General features: G+C 38.9%; 1 protein-coding gene across 1 annotated transcript in view; it reads right to left on the reverse strand.

Annotated features, from left to right (window-relative positions):
* MEP1B (meprin A subunit beta) overlaps positions 1–16381 on the reverse strand; it is a 29024-nt gene that overhangs the window by 2116 nt on the left and 10527 nt on the right. The window contains 7 exon segments of the mRNA XM_029085677.1: positions 1489–1771; positions 2225–2407; positions 4127–4594; positions 7060–7275; positions 8027–8179; positions 11084–11302; positions 12757–12935. Coding sequence (XP_028941510.1) covers positions 1489–1771; positions 2225–2407; positions 4127–4594; positions 7060–7275; positions 8027–8179; positions 11084–11302; positions 12757–12935 — 1701 coding nt within the window.

Here is a 16381-nt window from a genome sequence, read left to right on the forward strand (position 1 = left end):
ACATTCTGATTAGACCTTCTCATTGTCAGAAGGGGCTTATTTTCAAATTTAAAGAACTTGTACAAGCAGCCTCTGCCCTCTCCCAAGAAGAAGATAAGAAATTAACATCCTAGCAGTCATCTGGTTTTAGGACTAAAAACAGTCTCCAGGCCTTGATTCCTTCACCTTATCCAGCACCATAATCAGCTCCAAAACTTGCTATAGTGAGCATACGAGGGTCCCAATGGTCTAATTTAAAAAAAAAAAAAAAGTATGTACAGTACTGCTGAGTGCTCATCTGCCCCTATCTTTCTAACCGTGGTTGCTCCTTAGGTACTGTTTTTCTAGTTCCTGTATAAACCATTTATTCAGAACTACCCTCAACTCTGAAAATGAGTCCATTTGCAGTGCCCTGCAAAGATGCTGACTGTTGGGGGACTTCATGAGAACTGGCTTCTGTATCACATTCCCCCTTGTTTCCCAATACAAAATCAGAGTGACAACTGACTGCTGGTCACACATGTCTCTAGGATGGAAAGTAGGTCACATAGGCACCAGAGCTTCAAATAGTCCAGAGATACCAGAAAATAAATGTTCTCTTTCAGTAATTTCGAAATCAGGCAAAACATTCAGCATAACTTTTTTTTTTTGTCTTCTTGGAACAGCTTCTTGTCATTTACTCATATTTGTGACCTGCTTCTGATGGGTTGCACAAGAATTGTTTTTTAAAAAGGTTTCTAAATGGGGAGATATAACACTTAATGAGTCACCCTGACTCTTGTTGCTCTTGGCCCTTAGACATTTGCCTCACAGCACTCCCCCACAATCTACCTGCCCTGGCACAGCAGCACATAAGGTTACTACCTTCAGCCTTAGAGTTTGTTTGAAAACTGGAACAGTGCTAATCAGCCAGGTGGGTTACATAAATGTATCCACAGAGAACTAAATGAAACCTGATACTAATTCTCTTGCAGGGCAAACAATCTTTTTAGTCCTCAGCCTTCACTGCTGCTTTCAAAGGCAAGCAACTGCACTTTGGTAATTCATGGTCATAATTTGCAATACAAAATATTTCTGAATCAAACTCTAAAATAATGTCTGTGCTGCTTCCTGCCTGAGAAGTATTGAACATCTTTTCTACTGATATAAATGCTCTTTTGTTTCAACTGCATTTATATTTAAGTCTTCTAAATTTTTCTATAGGGACTTCTAAGGAGATGCACACTCCATTTTATAACATTGGACTAATACATTACCAGAAACAATAAACACAGTTAAAATATAATTCACAGGGAAGTCAAGCAGGGTACTTCAAAATGGTCAAATGCTGAGCTTAGGAACTTTGTTGCCCAAACTGGTCATAAGTTCAGTCTCGCAGTAGCAGTTGGAAATATTTGCCTTAATCAGCTACAGTCTGTTTTTCCTTTCACAAGGAACAAAGATCTATTCTACTAGAAACTTTCATTACTCATCCTAAAAGTGCATTTCAGATTGAATAAAGGCAGTTACCTGCACACCGGTGCTCTATTTACAATAACGCAGACACCATCATTTTCACAAGGGTTGTCTGGACAGGAATCTGGAACTTCTGTCTCTGGTTCTTTGGTCAGCGTGACAGAGGCTGTTGTGATGGCTGTTGTGGTGGTGGTAGTCCTAGTGGTAGGCTTGGTGGTGGCAATAGGCTTGGTGGTAGCAGCGACGTTATTGGTAGGTTTGATGGTGTTGGCACTGGGTGTATTCATAACAAAGGTGGGTGAAACACTTGGCTGAGTTGATAGTAGATATGATATATCTGCATGATAAAAACGCAAGAAATAAGGTCTTCAAGTTATTTTTCCTCTTATTCTAATGATAAGTTCTTATAGTAAAGAGCAAAGAGCCTGTCCACAGGTATAATGGATAAATAGGTTGTTTACCTTCCAGGAGCATGATATATTTTGGAAATGTCCTCTAGATTTTTTTCAGAAACAGATAATTTTATTCAAAGTAGTCTATTCAAAATAATTTGCACAGGATTAGCATCATTTTACACACCTTCACATGAGATAAAGGAATTATAAAGTGCATGCACCTATCCACAAATTTATTCAAACATATGATTTGATTTTAGATACATACATACTTCCAAAACTGCTCATGTGCAAAGAACATCATGTGTATCTATATCTACAGCATTATTTACTTGGTAAGCATGTGATACTTCATATTTACTGTATCGTAAAGAATATTAACTATGTTTACATACCTTCCATTGTTAAAAGAACATAAACACTGTCATCTTTAATAAAATTGCGGCTTCTAAGTCTCTGATGAGTTAAAAATGCACTCGTTCCACTTCCTGGACCTCTCATGAAGGTAGTTCCATTGGGAAAAGATGCTACAGATCCCACTTTATCTGGCCTATCCCAAAAATAAGTTGATGAGGAATCTGAAAAAAAAAAAAAAATTAACTGAATGTCAGTGTGGGAACACTCTGGATTTCTTTCTCAACAGGGTCCCTTCCTTCTCAGATAATCTCTGCTACAAAGGAGTACTGAGGCCTCTCTCAAGAACAAAGACAGACTGCATCCTATTTTGTCTGCTTCTGCTTCTGCTCATGGCTATCATGAATCTGGAGAAGACAATAAATTACCTGAAACTCAAGGAGTAGGAGCAATGCTGAACCTGCCTACAATATTTTCAGACTTTTTGCCTGAGATTCCACACTGATGAGATGCACAAGACAATGGAGGTCTTCAACAGCTTGGTTTAGTCTGAGGTATTGAGAAAAGAATCTGCTGGAGATAAGGTTATTGGAGAGCTAGTTGAAAACCTGTTGTATTTTCTTTTTAATTCTTTTAAAGTGTAGTGGGCAAGAAGATGAGTAGTACATGAATCATCTGTAAAATGAATTAATTCAGTGCTTCTCAAAAAAGTGAATCTCTTGATCTGGTTGTAGGGCAAAGGGTACTTAAACAACCTGAATGGTCAAAGGCCACTGATCTCCCCTCCATCAAACCCTGTTCTCAATCTCAAAGCTGAGCCTGATTGTCTATGAAATTATCTGACAGAGGGAGTAGAAAATGCCTGCTCCAACATCTCTGCTGTTAGAGAAAGGGTAGGAGTTACAAGGCTTTTCTCAGGAATCTGGGGCTATCAGCAATATATGAATAAGCAAGGGAGAAGGAGCAGAGTGCAAACAGACGATGTGTCAACGTGGTTAGGGAAGGAGAAGGACTAAGCACTGTGGCCATAACAGCAGAGAGCACAAGGAAAATGTAAACCATCTATGGAGGACCTGGTGTGGTGCACCCTTCATTTACAGGGAGGACATTTAGTCTTTCTAGATTAACCGCTTTGTTTTCACATAGAGACAGTGTCATAGAAAAATGAATGTAAATCATAATTTTTAAAAAAATAATACTGTGAATCAGACATTTTTGGGCCTTCCTTCCTTCACTATGTTACAGTCTGAAAGCTCAGGAAACTAATTCAGTAGTGGAGGTGTTTTCTTTTGGCAAAATCCTTACAAGTAATTTTGGGTTAAATCCTATCTTTATCCAATGATGAATATGTGGTTTTCTTTAACCTCTCTTTATAGAGATGCCTACGATTTCTCAGTTACATCTTTACCTCAACTGCCTCCTTTCCAAGTTATTGTAGACAATTGCTCCTTATCTTCTCACACCTTGAACGAATACAGATAATATAATATGGATCAGTACTTTGTCCATCTGGAGATTTGTGCTGACACCACTGTACCTTTTACAAGGAGGGTGGGGATTTGCTTAATAGCTGCACTTTTATCTGGTATGAACCATGTATATTGTTAATTCAGTATTTTTCTTTTCAAGCCTTCTGGAAAACTTCAATTCTCATTAAAGCAAGTATAAATGCATCTTCACAGAGCATATGAGGGAAATTTTAGGAGTGGATCATCCACTTGTTTCTTATGCAAATCAACTTTGAAATCCAGGGTCTCATCTTAACCTACTTGCATGTTCATTTTTTTTCTTGTCCATGGATCATTTATATTGTTGCTGTGACCAAATTAAACATTCCAGAAGTTGAAAAAAAACTGCATTAATTTACACAAAGAAAGAAATTGACTCTTTGTCTTTTGGCTGTGTTTTAAATGTACTGGACAGCACATCTGATTTTAACTAACCTGATAATTTCAGGGGATCAGTTGTTATACTTCTTTGGTTTGACATTCGCTGACGAATATCAGGATGCTGGTCAAGCAGAATCATGGTACCTTGTTGCCATGCACAGGGCCATTGCAACTGATCATCATTTGCTCCAGAAATCAAGTGCAAGTACATTGCTAAATTAAATGGGTTGTCAGTGGTACCATTTACATACAAGCTGACCTGAAAAGCATATCCTTTACTAGAGTAAAAAGGTGGACTGTATATTCTCCCTGCTGTCCCTGCTGGGCTTGTGTTGAGGAGATGCGTGAAATTTCTGATATGCCAGATGTGATGGGGACACTGAGTTTCTGACAAATTGATGTCGTCAATAGAGAGGCCTCCATTTGATAAGCCACTTCCTCTCATGCCTTGAAACACAACCCGGAATTTACTTGTGACATTCAAAGAAACATGATGGAGCTGCCAGTAAGTCGCAGGTGAACCTGAAAAACAAGGGTAGAAATTTCTGAGTAAGCAGTACAGTCCAACACTGCACAGGTCTACAGACTCTATATCAATGCTATGTAAGAATTTCTCAGTTCCACTGGCACTTATCCTGTAGATTTTCAGTGCAAGATCATATTTTCTCAATTCAGTTTTTTCAATAGATTTAATATGCATAGCAGCTCTCTAACTTGAGTGAAAACAGTGTTAATGGGTTTTAGGACTATTTTTTCTTTTATCCTTTTAAAGAATATTGCATTAAATTAGTATAAATGTTATGATCATTAAATGTACAAAGATGGCTGTCACCTGTATTATCAAAAATAAAAAAAATCAGAGCAAAGTATATTCAAATAACTGAATAACAACATGCCTCAAAAAAAATGTTACAGAGGATTCTGGGAGCCTAGAACTACAAGATTTGTTCATTCAATTGTTTTTGTATATTTAAATGGCTTGTCAGATGTTTGCCTATCCAGAAGCATTATTCGCCCATCAAATGATTAATGGTACTAAGTTCAAATTAAAGCCAGTCATTTGCAAAACCCACTTCATGTGATAAAACCTCACTGCAAGTCTGATGCTGCATGCAAAAGTGCCTGCACTAACAAATCCTACTTGTCTCCCAGAGCAGTGTGTGCAAAAGTGAAGACCTCTGCACAGGGGCCTTGTAAGGCAGGTGAAAGTAGGACATCCTTTGTTAAACAGCATCTATAGCAAAACAGATTCTTGTGCTGTCTGGTTTATGTTCACCTGCATGAAAGACCAGACTTTCAGCTGCATTAATGGGATAAGCCATGCCAATCCCAGGTACAGAACTCATGCTTTACTTTCCTAACAATTCTAAACCCAACACAGCAGATGTCAGATATGAGTCTTAATTTCTTGTGGTTTTCGTTACCATTATAATTAGGAAGAAAAAAAAAATAAACTCAGAAACAAGAACAAAAGCATCCCGCTGTTTTCCATTAAATTGCTTTCTGTATAAACTAGTTTTTTTGAACAGCACAGATTATATGCAAGACTGGGGTTTCTGACTCATGTTCAATGAGCAGATCAGCTACTGTGCTGTAAAATGTCCCATCCCTGCAGCCTCCCCTGCTCCCAGCTGAAGACGGCCACATCTGCCACAGGCCAGCAGAAAGAGTTCAGGGCTTGTCCCTCAGCCTCTCAAACATGGTAGATCAGTACAAACTCATGAGCAGGGATATCAGATCATGGCTGAAAAGAGTTGCAGTGTCACTGTTTCTTCTGGTTTGTTGACTCCATTGGTGAGGGTAACTTCTCACATGAGAGAGGTGAAAGAGCTTGGAGGAAAAAATTATCTCAAACTGTTCCTGAAAGTTTAAACAGAGATTGTCAAAGTAGGTGGCCCATTTGGACACACATATGAATCAGAGACTTAAAAGGAAATTATGGACTTGAGAAAGCAAGAATGGGAGATGGGACATAATATACATGAAACAGCATTTGTGAAGAAGGCTGAAGTGTAGAGAAATTAATCTTGGCTTCAAAGTAGGGTTCGAAAGAGTTTGGAGGGCTCAGACTAATCTGAAATCTACAACCGCCTTAGCAGTCCTGAAACTTACATTAAGGATTCCTAACAGCACACAGGGATGATGGAGGCATCAAGGTGAAGAAAAGAGTGGGGAAAAAAAGAAAAGAAAAATAGGCATCATTGGCAGCTGAGCCTAAAGGGACAAGAAGAGGCAGAAGAGCGAACTTGATATCTATTTAGTAAAAGAACTTGCTCAGACACTCTTATACAAGCAGAAGATTGAACTAGTTGTAGCTGTAATGGAGACCAAGTAATAGTAAAATATTTGAGAAAGTAATTTATTCATAAGGTAACGTCGGTACTTCTAGTTTAAAGAGCTCTTCTTAATCAGCTGACCTCAGCTGCTTTTCCTGTAGGACAGAAAAATTTCTTCAATCTACAACTCAAGTCATGATCTGCTGCCCATATATTTCAGTTAAGTCATTTCAAACTTAAGTAATTGTTCAAAAAGTAAGTTAAATTTTATTTATCTTTTTAAAATTGATGTGTTAGGTATTCCAGGACACTTACATTTTCAATTTTTTTATTATTACTTTCTTATTCATTGTAATTTACTCCAATGACCAACTTCATCTGTTGCTATTGATACCAGAAATTCTAGAACAGTTAAAATGACTGCTCATGGAATTTTAGCTATTTTGGTGAGAAAACTATCTTGATAACACAAAGGTTTGTAATTTGTGGTACTTGATTATATTATAATATATATATTCTATTCTATTATATTAAAATGGGTTATGAGGATCCATCAAGTATAATTTCAGCAGCAGAGAATCAATTACATAGTTAGAGAAGAAGCCAAAGAATAATCCTAGGAGATGAGTCACTTTGCTACAATATTTTGCCCCAGTACTTTGAAAAGGATATTGAGTACAGATTAAACCAAAATGCAGTCTTATTCCATACCTTTTATCTCTTCAATGAGTCTCAAAGTACCATTCGGATGGGCTGAAGTATACTCCCTGACCCAGACATACAGCCGGTCACTTTCGTGACCGCTGTTATAGAAATAGAATTGTAAGCACTGAAAGCCCCTTTTGGGATACAGAATTCGACTCTCCAGGATAGCTGTGCTCCCCTCTGCTCCAGTGCTGCTGTTGAAATGCATGAAGTAGCCAGAATCTGTCAAAAGTCAATGAGAAAATGATGGTAGAGGAGAGAGAAAACAATGTTTTCCTGGCATACTTGTTATTCTTAACACTGTATTGCAATACCGGTAAAAGACACAGTTAAGTCAGGGTAAGGTAGATCCTGTACAAATCCTCAAACTGAAGACTGCTACCTGTTCACATTCTCCAGCAGCAGAACTACTGTCCTTGCAACTTTTTTCCTCATTTGTCTGTCTCTATCAATTTGTACTCAAAAGCATGAGCTTTTACTCTTTACCCAGTGCCAGTAATTCACAGTTAACTCTCTCTCTGGAGGACTGGTTTAAGCTCCTGGACTCAAAGTTTCCTCTGATAGGTTCAGAAACAACTGGCTATATTCTCAATTAATTGTTCACCTGAGCCCTGGTAATATACCTGATGTCTAAATCCCAATCCTTTCCAAAGACTTATTAAGCAATCATTTAGAAAAGCAGCAGTCTTTCTTGTGTGTCTGTACCATAGATTAGAACATTCTATATAGTTCTCGATGTGACACTAAGACTATAAAACAGATCAGAAGAGATAAGGACATTCAATCTTCTCAAATAAACAGAAAATCAAATGTATCATATGATGTCCCTAAGTATGTAGATTTATGTTGCTTAGTTAAAAATGAACTGTAATTTGTCAACAAATAAACAGAGAACAAGGCCAAGACAGAACTCAACTCACATGCCTCTGCAGAAAACACTTCCCAGAGAGATAAGAACAATCTTTTCTCATACCTTCGCATTCTCCCATATTAGTGTGATCGGCATTTGGCCCAGCAGGAACCTGAGACAAACGCTGCCAGTCACTGTTATCATCTGAACTTTGAATCATGCCACATATATTTTCAAGTTCAAAACTGCATGTGTCCATGAAACTTAGGGAGGAGGCTGTAACATTAAAAAAAAAAAAAAAAGTTGTGAATCTCTATTACACAACATACATTTTAACTCTGAAGGTCCAAAGCAAAGAGCAGAGAAAGACTAACTGCAAACACCAAATAATTAGAGGCTTAAAATATCAACATTCATAGGTATAATGTTCAGGAACTCAAAGCATTTGGTGATTAACACTGACATTAATAAGATGTCATGAGGACCACTCTGGGTACTTAGCAAGCACAGGAGGGTGCCAGCTAATTACCATATCACATCTTGCATTTATAAAAGGAACAATTCTACCAGCCCCAACCCATCAACCTCACACAGTCAAAAGGTCCTGAGATTTTCCATTCATTCCTCTGCTTTCTTTGGGCCAGTCCACACATGACCACAGATTTTTATACAGGGTCTTTAATGAAGCAGCCTGAGTGCTTATTTTGAAATATAGTAGAGAAGTTATTTCACTGCAATAAGAAAACCTTGATTTTCAAAATGCTCATTCTGAAAAAAACATTTGTCAAAGGTACATTTGGGACCAGTGGATATCTCATCTCATACAAATGTTTAAGATGTCTTGCATATATATAACAAGTGAAAAATTAAGTGAAGGAAGACTATGCAGTTGAATAGGAGAAGGAAAACACTGTATGAAATGCTTTCTCTGTCTAAAGTAAACCTGGATGGGTGAGAGAAGACACAGTCCAAGTTTGTCCCTAATCTTAGATTTGTTTCTCATTGTACCATGTCTGAGCTCTGTGTAACACCGACCATGATTTCAAAACAACCAGGTTGATAAAATGCTTCATTACTATTGATTTTCAAACTATGTATAAGATATTGTGGCAGGTTTAAAGGTTTCATTGCTTGACAAAAAGGACCTTGAGTATCAGAAAAATCAACTTCAATGGCTAGCCAAATGCTTCACTTAGGCTGTAGCTCTGGGAAGCACTTAAGTATGAACTGCTGCCAAATCAGTTGTACTGCTGAGATGTTTTGTACTGTCCTCATAGAAAGATGACAATCCTTTAGAGGTTGCAAGGCTATCAGAAGTGTTATATGACTGATGCCTTTTAAAATACAGTATTGGTATGAAGTTGTGAAACCACAAAAACATTTTCACAGTAAATATTATATTGACTGCTGGAGAACGGATTAAAGAAAACCAAAACAGCTAGCTTGTCAGCAAGAAGGTAAGCAAAAATGAAGAATTAGATGAAAGAACTCTTTGAAATCAAAATACAAAACAAAATATGAAATCAACAGGAAAGCAGTAGCCTAACTATTTTAATTAGAAAGTGCCAGCTGGCATGGAGTGGTGATCCGAACAACAGGAAGAGAGAAAAGCAAGACCCAGTAGCTTACAAAGTATTTCTTAGATTAATTAAGTAAACAGGGGAAGGGGACACTGCTTGAGGCAGGTTTTGAATTCTATCTGCACCAAAAGTCAGATACTTTCTTGGTATGTAGTGAAAGGCTGGACTTGGAAGAAAATACATGGAGGGTGAGAGCTGAGTCCTAACTTCCAGTGGCTGAGGGAAACATCATGGTCTGTTCTGTTAAGTCATAAGCTAGAAGAGGAAAGCAGACAGTCCTGAAGAAGAGATCAGAACAGCACTTTTCTGTCAGGATTCAGAATCAGTCAGGATTTCTTATGCTGGGGATTGGGGTTTTTTGTTTGTTTTTCAATTTAAGAGCAATTTTCCCACTTTTTAATGCAATTTCCTCACCACATAGGCCTTTAGCAGAAACTCTGCTGAAACTTTTCCTTAAATGATGTTCAGCAACAGAAGTAACCTTTTGATTCCTCTGGGAGGATATCTGCCCCCCAAACCATGTTTGGCGTTCTCAGTCTTTCCTCTAACCTGAAAGGATCAGTCTAGAGCTGGGTGGATGAGAGCTGGGCCCTGTGAACTGCCTGTCCTCCCTGGCACAGGGGCCATGAAGGCAGATGGTGTTGTCTGATGACAACTCTAACTTGTTTATTGTGAGTTAAAATGACCAGCAATTAACCATCAGAGAATACAGAAACAAGGAGGCATTACAGTTGCAAAATGCGTTAATTTCAGTACTAAAGCTAAGGCTGCGAATAACTGTGTGCTCAGTTTAGACCCACGTGAACAGAAATATTTTCATCAGAATCATATGCTCAAAAAAATGCACTTTTTAAATAAAACACAATCTGATTATTATTTAAGGTATCTGTAGAATGAGGCTTAAAATATATTTGGAAACCAGTACTCACTACTTGGGATACTGAGGCACTCAAGTAAAAATTTTCATCTGAGTGCCAGGGCACATTTAATGCAGTCACAATTACAGAATTATATTCTAGTCTGGTAAAAGAATTATCTGTATTTCTCTATCTCTTATTTTCACTCAACTTTCTAAAATAAATCCCACATGAGCAAGTTAACTCTTCTGACAACTTTTGGAAGAGACATCTTTTCTCCATCACAGCATCTGTACCCTATTTGCACAAACACACACTCTGCTTCACAGATTGCATGAGAGTCGGGTAAGTCCAATAGCCACAGCAAAGATACTAATTTCTGTAGAATGTCTGAGCAACAGACATGTGGAATAATGGGGGAAAAACCAAAAAACTTTGTGTAGAAGCACACATTTTAAACAGCCACCCAAGGGATGAGGAAAAATCAGCTGCTGAGTAAAGCTGTTTTGTAACTAAAGGTCAGATAAAATTGCACAGAAAACTCTACTAGCCAGCAGTGTTTCTGCAGGAGGGCTATGTTATTTCTAGCTGTACCATTACTTCTGGTGTTTTTAACACAATTCAGTTTTCCAAATGTGTTAGCATCTCTTTCACTTGTGCCTGGATGAGTCCAACATGTATGTATCACCCTCATTTCTTTCAAATACCAAAGCAAAAAAGTTAAAAGAAATGTAGAAACTTACAGCAATTGTACAGCCGGTTCAGTTTCTGGAGATCATAATCACTGAAATCCATTCGCTGCCCTATGACATCCATGAAGTCTGGTATGTTAGTGACGATGGTGGGTTCAGTCCCGTTCCTGAATGCATTTTGGCTGTAGTGCATCACAGAAGTATAGTCATAGGGAACATTCAGGGAGTCTGATGTTCTATCATCATATTTGTTGAAATTATGATCTTTACCTAAACGGGAAAAATAAAAGGAAAGATTGATTGTTGCCCAAAAAGACCAAGTTTTGATGTACAGACTTAAAGTACAGAGAATCCATCAGATCCCCAAGTATATTTTTTTTGTAGTCATTTACTTGTACTTTCTAAAACTGTTATTTCTAATCTAGGGTTATTTACTTTCCTCTTTCAGCCACTGGAACTTAACATGATGACTTCTGCTGAATGAAAAAAACCTTTTTGCTACCAGCCAAACTACCTGTAAACTTCGACAGGTTTATGATACCCAAAAGGGGAGATACTGTTTCAGTACTGAAATTAATGCAATTTGCAACTGTAATGCCTCCTTGTTTCTAATCTGTATTCTCTGATGTTTAATTGCTGGTTATTTTAACTCACAATAAACAAGTTAGAGCTGTCATCAGATAAGCTTCCAGAATTTAACTTTACAGACATTTGCTGGAGCACGAGCAAAAATCCATTACTAACTACACAATGGAAGGTAAAGTTTTATATGTTTTAAATTAGTAAAAATAGAGTAACTATACTCTAGTCAGTGTAAAAAACCTGCAGCAGTTTCAAATGGCTAACAATAACACAACTTGTCATTAAACAGTTAGCAAAATATAACGGAAATCAAATAACAGTCTAAATCATTTTCTGTAATATATACTTGCATATGCACCTGACTATTGATCACAACTAAATAAGAATGCATTAGATTTAATAATTATCTATTTTTTCAGTCTTCTGTGTATACTTGTGTTAGGAAGGCATCAAGTCTGTATATATAACTTTGGTTTTGAACTTCCTGAAAGTCACAGAGGACAACAACAAGCTGAAGAGTGAGAGACCATGTGCTGGCTCTCAGGCTTGTGCCAAATATGCCAACCCGTACATTCACAAGCTGCATCGCCAAAGTAACCACTCGCGTAATGTGGACCCTGAAAAGGGTCCCTCTTTTCTACACGCCCGCTTTGCACTCTCTGCCCTCTCAGCTCTGCTGCCCACACCAGGTGTAGCAGCCAGGGAGAAAGGGGATGACCAGTGTTTCCACTGAAGATTTTCTGCTGGCTTTGGTGGCACTGCGTTTTTCAGAGTGGGATTTTTTTTTTTCAATTGCTTTGTTTTGTTTCCAGAGTAACATTGTTTTAGGAGTATTCATTTAAAGAAACTAAATTATTATCTTCTGTTGCTCTGCTCTACAACAGGTAGCATAACAGGACTCAGATCTTTAGTGAGGCCTCTGGGAACTGCCATGGCACAAGGAATAACCACAGCAACAACAAACAAGACTTTCTGCCCCAAACAGATGTCACTTGATATTTAAATTATTGATACACTGGCTTTGAAAACTAAGTCTAGGTGACAGAATACTGTGGCCACCAAAGGATGGCTAGAAGGGATGTTCCACCATGTTTAGTGGTGGAACATCAGAGTCTGAAAGGAAAAGTGGCGGACTGACTGACCAGCCTGAATCCTGTCCCAGATGATGGACACATAGTCATCCCGGTCAGACCGTGACTGTTCATGCCAGAATCCCAGGGCGTGCAGGAACTCGTGCTGGATCGTCCCAATCCTGTCACAGTTGGCTCCAATGGAGAGCTGCTGCAACCCCTCTTGGCGGTTTCCCACTGAGGACCAGCAGCTTAGCATTTAAACAAAATGAGAGAGGGCTTTGTGAGATACATACCATCCTTATGCCATGCAAACTCCAGAATAAATCTATTCAACAGGTACATTTTTAACTTGAGTGTTGAAGTTGTATTTTGCTACAGAGAGCACTTTTTCATTGATCTGTTCCTCACCGGATCCTTTCCTCTCACATTTAGCTTCGTTTCAGTGGACAAGCAGTTCCCCCACTCTCATTCTATTGTTTTTAATGGGTTTTCTTTAGCAGAAGAACGTTGATCTATTTGTTACAGAAGACAAATGATATGAATTTCATTTCATCAAAGACTATGAAAACACGATTTAGAGCAATTAAGTTACTACAAATTAACAATTTTTATCTGGACCACAGTATGTGACTGTGACTGCAGTTTGAGCCTGTCCCTATTATAAGGTAAACCAAGCTTGCCTTCTTCTAGGTTAGCAGATTTGACACTGTCTTTCACAGGCTCTTTTCTTTCCAGTTGTTTGTGAGCTGCTGTGCTAGAGCACTTGCTGCTGACACACGCTCACAAGGAAGAGCAAAACCACAGCTGTGCTGGAAGTTTTTATTAAAGAATAAAAAAAATCAGTGAGCTATCTGCACAAGCCAATAAAATGGCACCCTATGTCCACAAACTAGCAAGCACAGAGAGTTACATTTGAATTGATATTTTATGCAGCAAATAAATCAACACTTACCCAATGAAGTCCGTAAAATTAATCGGGCACAAAATATGCCATAGGATTTGCAGTCCTATCACCCCAGAAATTTAAAAACACAAGCACACCATATGTTTTTGAACCCTGTAACTTATTAGTGCAACATATTCCTCAGTATTCCTCTTTCCACAAAGCAGCATAGGCCTTGGCTATTGATTACTCATTAAAATCACAGCATGAGATATGGGAAGGAGCACATGTGGCATCCATGATTTCATGGGCTTCCCTTCAACAAGGCCTCATATCAATTGCACAGCTTTTTCTGGTTGTCCAAAAGTTTAAGAAGTCCATCACAGTTCTGGGTCCACCTCATACCAAAGCAGCTGCCTCTGCCTTCACAGCTGCCTCTGCCTTCACAGAAGGGTACAGGCAAATCCAGGACACTTGGCAAAATTAGCATCCAAACACTGGGGGATGCAGCTTCCCCCTGCCTTCAGTCTGCCAAATGCCCACGACATCATCATTCTCCAGTTGCAGAAAAAATAAATCTATTATCTGTGTTGCCCAGCATGAAGAATAAAACTAGGTGAGTGGGACAGGGCACTCCAGAGCCATGGTTCCCTGGAGCCCCATGTTAGTAATGTCTTCAGGAGGGGAGAAAATGGGGGGGAAGTTCCAGCTTCCCCAAGTATGAGAACTGTATACCCCCTGATTCAATGCTTTCTGCATTGCTAGTTGTTGTAGCAGAGGCAAGAGTAATAGGGAAGTACCTGCTCCGACTAATCCCAAAAGCCTTCTTTTTGGAAGATGGGCTGTAAGTAGATACTTGCCATCAGTAGCAATGATGACATCTAGAAATCCTGTTCTCTAAGAGTCACCATTTATTTCATACATATTTTTATACTAATGTCCTACTAATAAGTAACTTCCCCTAGTATCACAGATCACCAGTATCAGTGCACAGACACTTTGACTTACCAGCACCAAGCTGGTTAGCCAGAGATTTGCATCAATCCACTTCCATGTACCACAGTGGCAAAGAACCGAGGTGGAATCCTAGGAGATCTCCATGAAAACCTGATATCCTACGTGGAAATACTAGAGATTGGGCTGATCCTCCCTGGTCTGCTAACTATTTCACTTTATTACACCATGCAAGTTTTCGTGATGAATGAGTCCTGCTCTTCATGAGAAGAGTAGGGAGAAATGGCACATCCATTGCAGGATGCCATCCCAGGCTGTTCTGTGAGCTTTACAGGCCTCTGCCACATCTCATGTTCCTGCATTTCCACAATTTACTAGCATAATTCATGTATTTTGCTTAACACACAGGCTGGAGTCAAGAAAAGGTCTTTAAATAGATCCACAGTCTAACCTCTGCTACAGAGGCATAGACCTGAATAGAGGATGAAGTGAGAGGCTGTGTGCTAGAACACCTTACTTGTACCTCTACTCAGTGTTATTAGAAAAAAATACATATATCTGTAAACATAATGCAGATAGTAGCCAAGGCTTGGCGAATGGTAGATAAAGAATGTGGACACGGAGAGGTTTCTTTGAATGGCGGTTGATGACACTGCGTATGTACAACAGACTGCAAATGTATTTTTACACGGGGCAGTCCACACAACAAAATGGCAGCTGGCTTCCTTTGTGGATGACTGCATTTGAATTTGAAAGGATAACCCATATGGGGACTTTATGGCCAACTACAAATCCTTTTGACACAAAGTTCCCCCAACTTCCTCTGCCTGTTTTGTATTTGCAAGCCAAGATCAGAAAGGCAAAGGTGATTTATCAACTTTTTCTTGATGCAATAAAACTTTATGAATCTGGCTGGTGTTGCCAGGGACTTTGTGCTCCTGTCTGCACTGTGCCCTCTGGACTGAGGTCTTTAGTCTGCAGTTAGAGGAGTCCTGGCTGATTAAAAAGGAATAGTTAGGAATGGCAGAGTGCAAATGGAAGCTGTGGATGCCCCCTCCCTGGAAGTGTTCAAGGCCAGGTTGGATGAGACTTTGAGCAACCTGGTCTAGTGGAGGGTGCCCATGCTCATGGCAGGTGCGTTGGAACTAGGTGGTCTCTATGGTCCCTTCCAACCTAAAACATTCTATGATTCTATGAAATGGGTTCGTTTATCCACCTTTCACCTTGTCCTGTTATATTGAAAGAGAGGAATTGAGTGAAATGAAAGGCAGTTAACACAGGGTCAGTACTGATAATTTACTTGTATAGCCCAAAGCTAGCTCATGCAAACTGGACAGCCATTTTCAGGACACTGCACCGTTTAGCTCCAATCTTTTAAAAAGTGCTGTTGAGCTTTAATTGTTTGACAGATGTGTCAGCTGAGATGATAGAAACTTTTCAGGGCAAGCAACATACCAGACAGTGAGGGCAAGATATGTTACCCCACTAGAGTGACTTGTCTTCTTCATCACCATGACTCATCTATTTTTAACAGACATATATATTAAACATTCTGCAGAGGCCTTTTACTTGCCATAAGCTAAACATTGTGGTCCTTTTTCAGGTACAATCATTGGCAAATTCAATGCATACTTTATGTGATGAATTTATGTGATGAAGGAATTTGTCTACACAAGTTGTCCATTTGGCTCAAAAAACAAAGAGTCATTAGCACAAGAAAATGCATTGCTTCCCAAGTCTCCACTTACACATCTTTTATGGTTGAGTTTCAATGTCATGTGCACAGCATGAAGAGTTAGAAAATATAGAGTCAGAGATTGAAGAAAATTTGAAACAATTATCTGCTACAAATATCTC

Source organism: Antrostomus carolinensis, unplaced genomic scaffold (genome assembly GCF_000700745.2).
Source record: "Antrostomus carolinensis isolate BGI_N321 unplaced genomic scaffold, ASM70074v2 scaffold21716, whole genome shotgun sequence".
Classification (NCBI taxonomy): domain Eukaryota; kingdom Metazoa; phylum Chordata; class Aves; order Caprimulgiformes; family Caprimulgidae; genus Antrostomus; species Antrostomus carolinensis.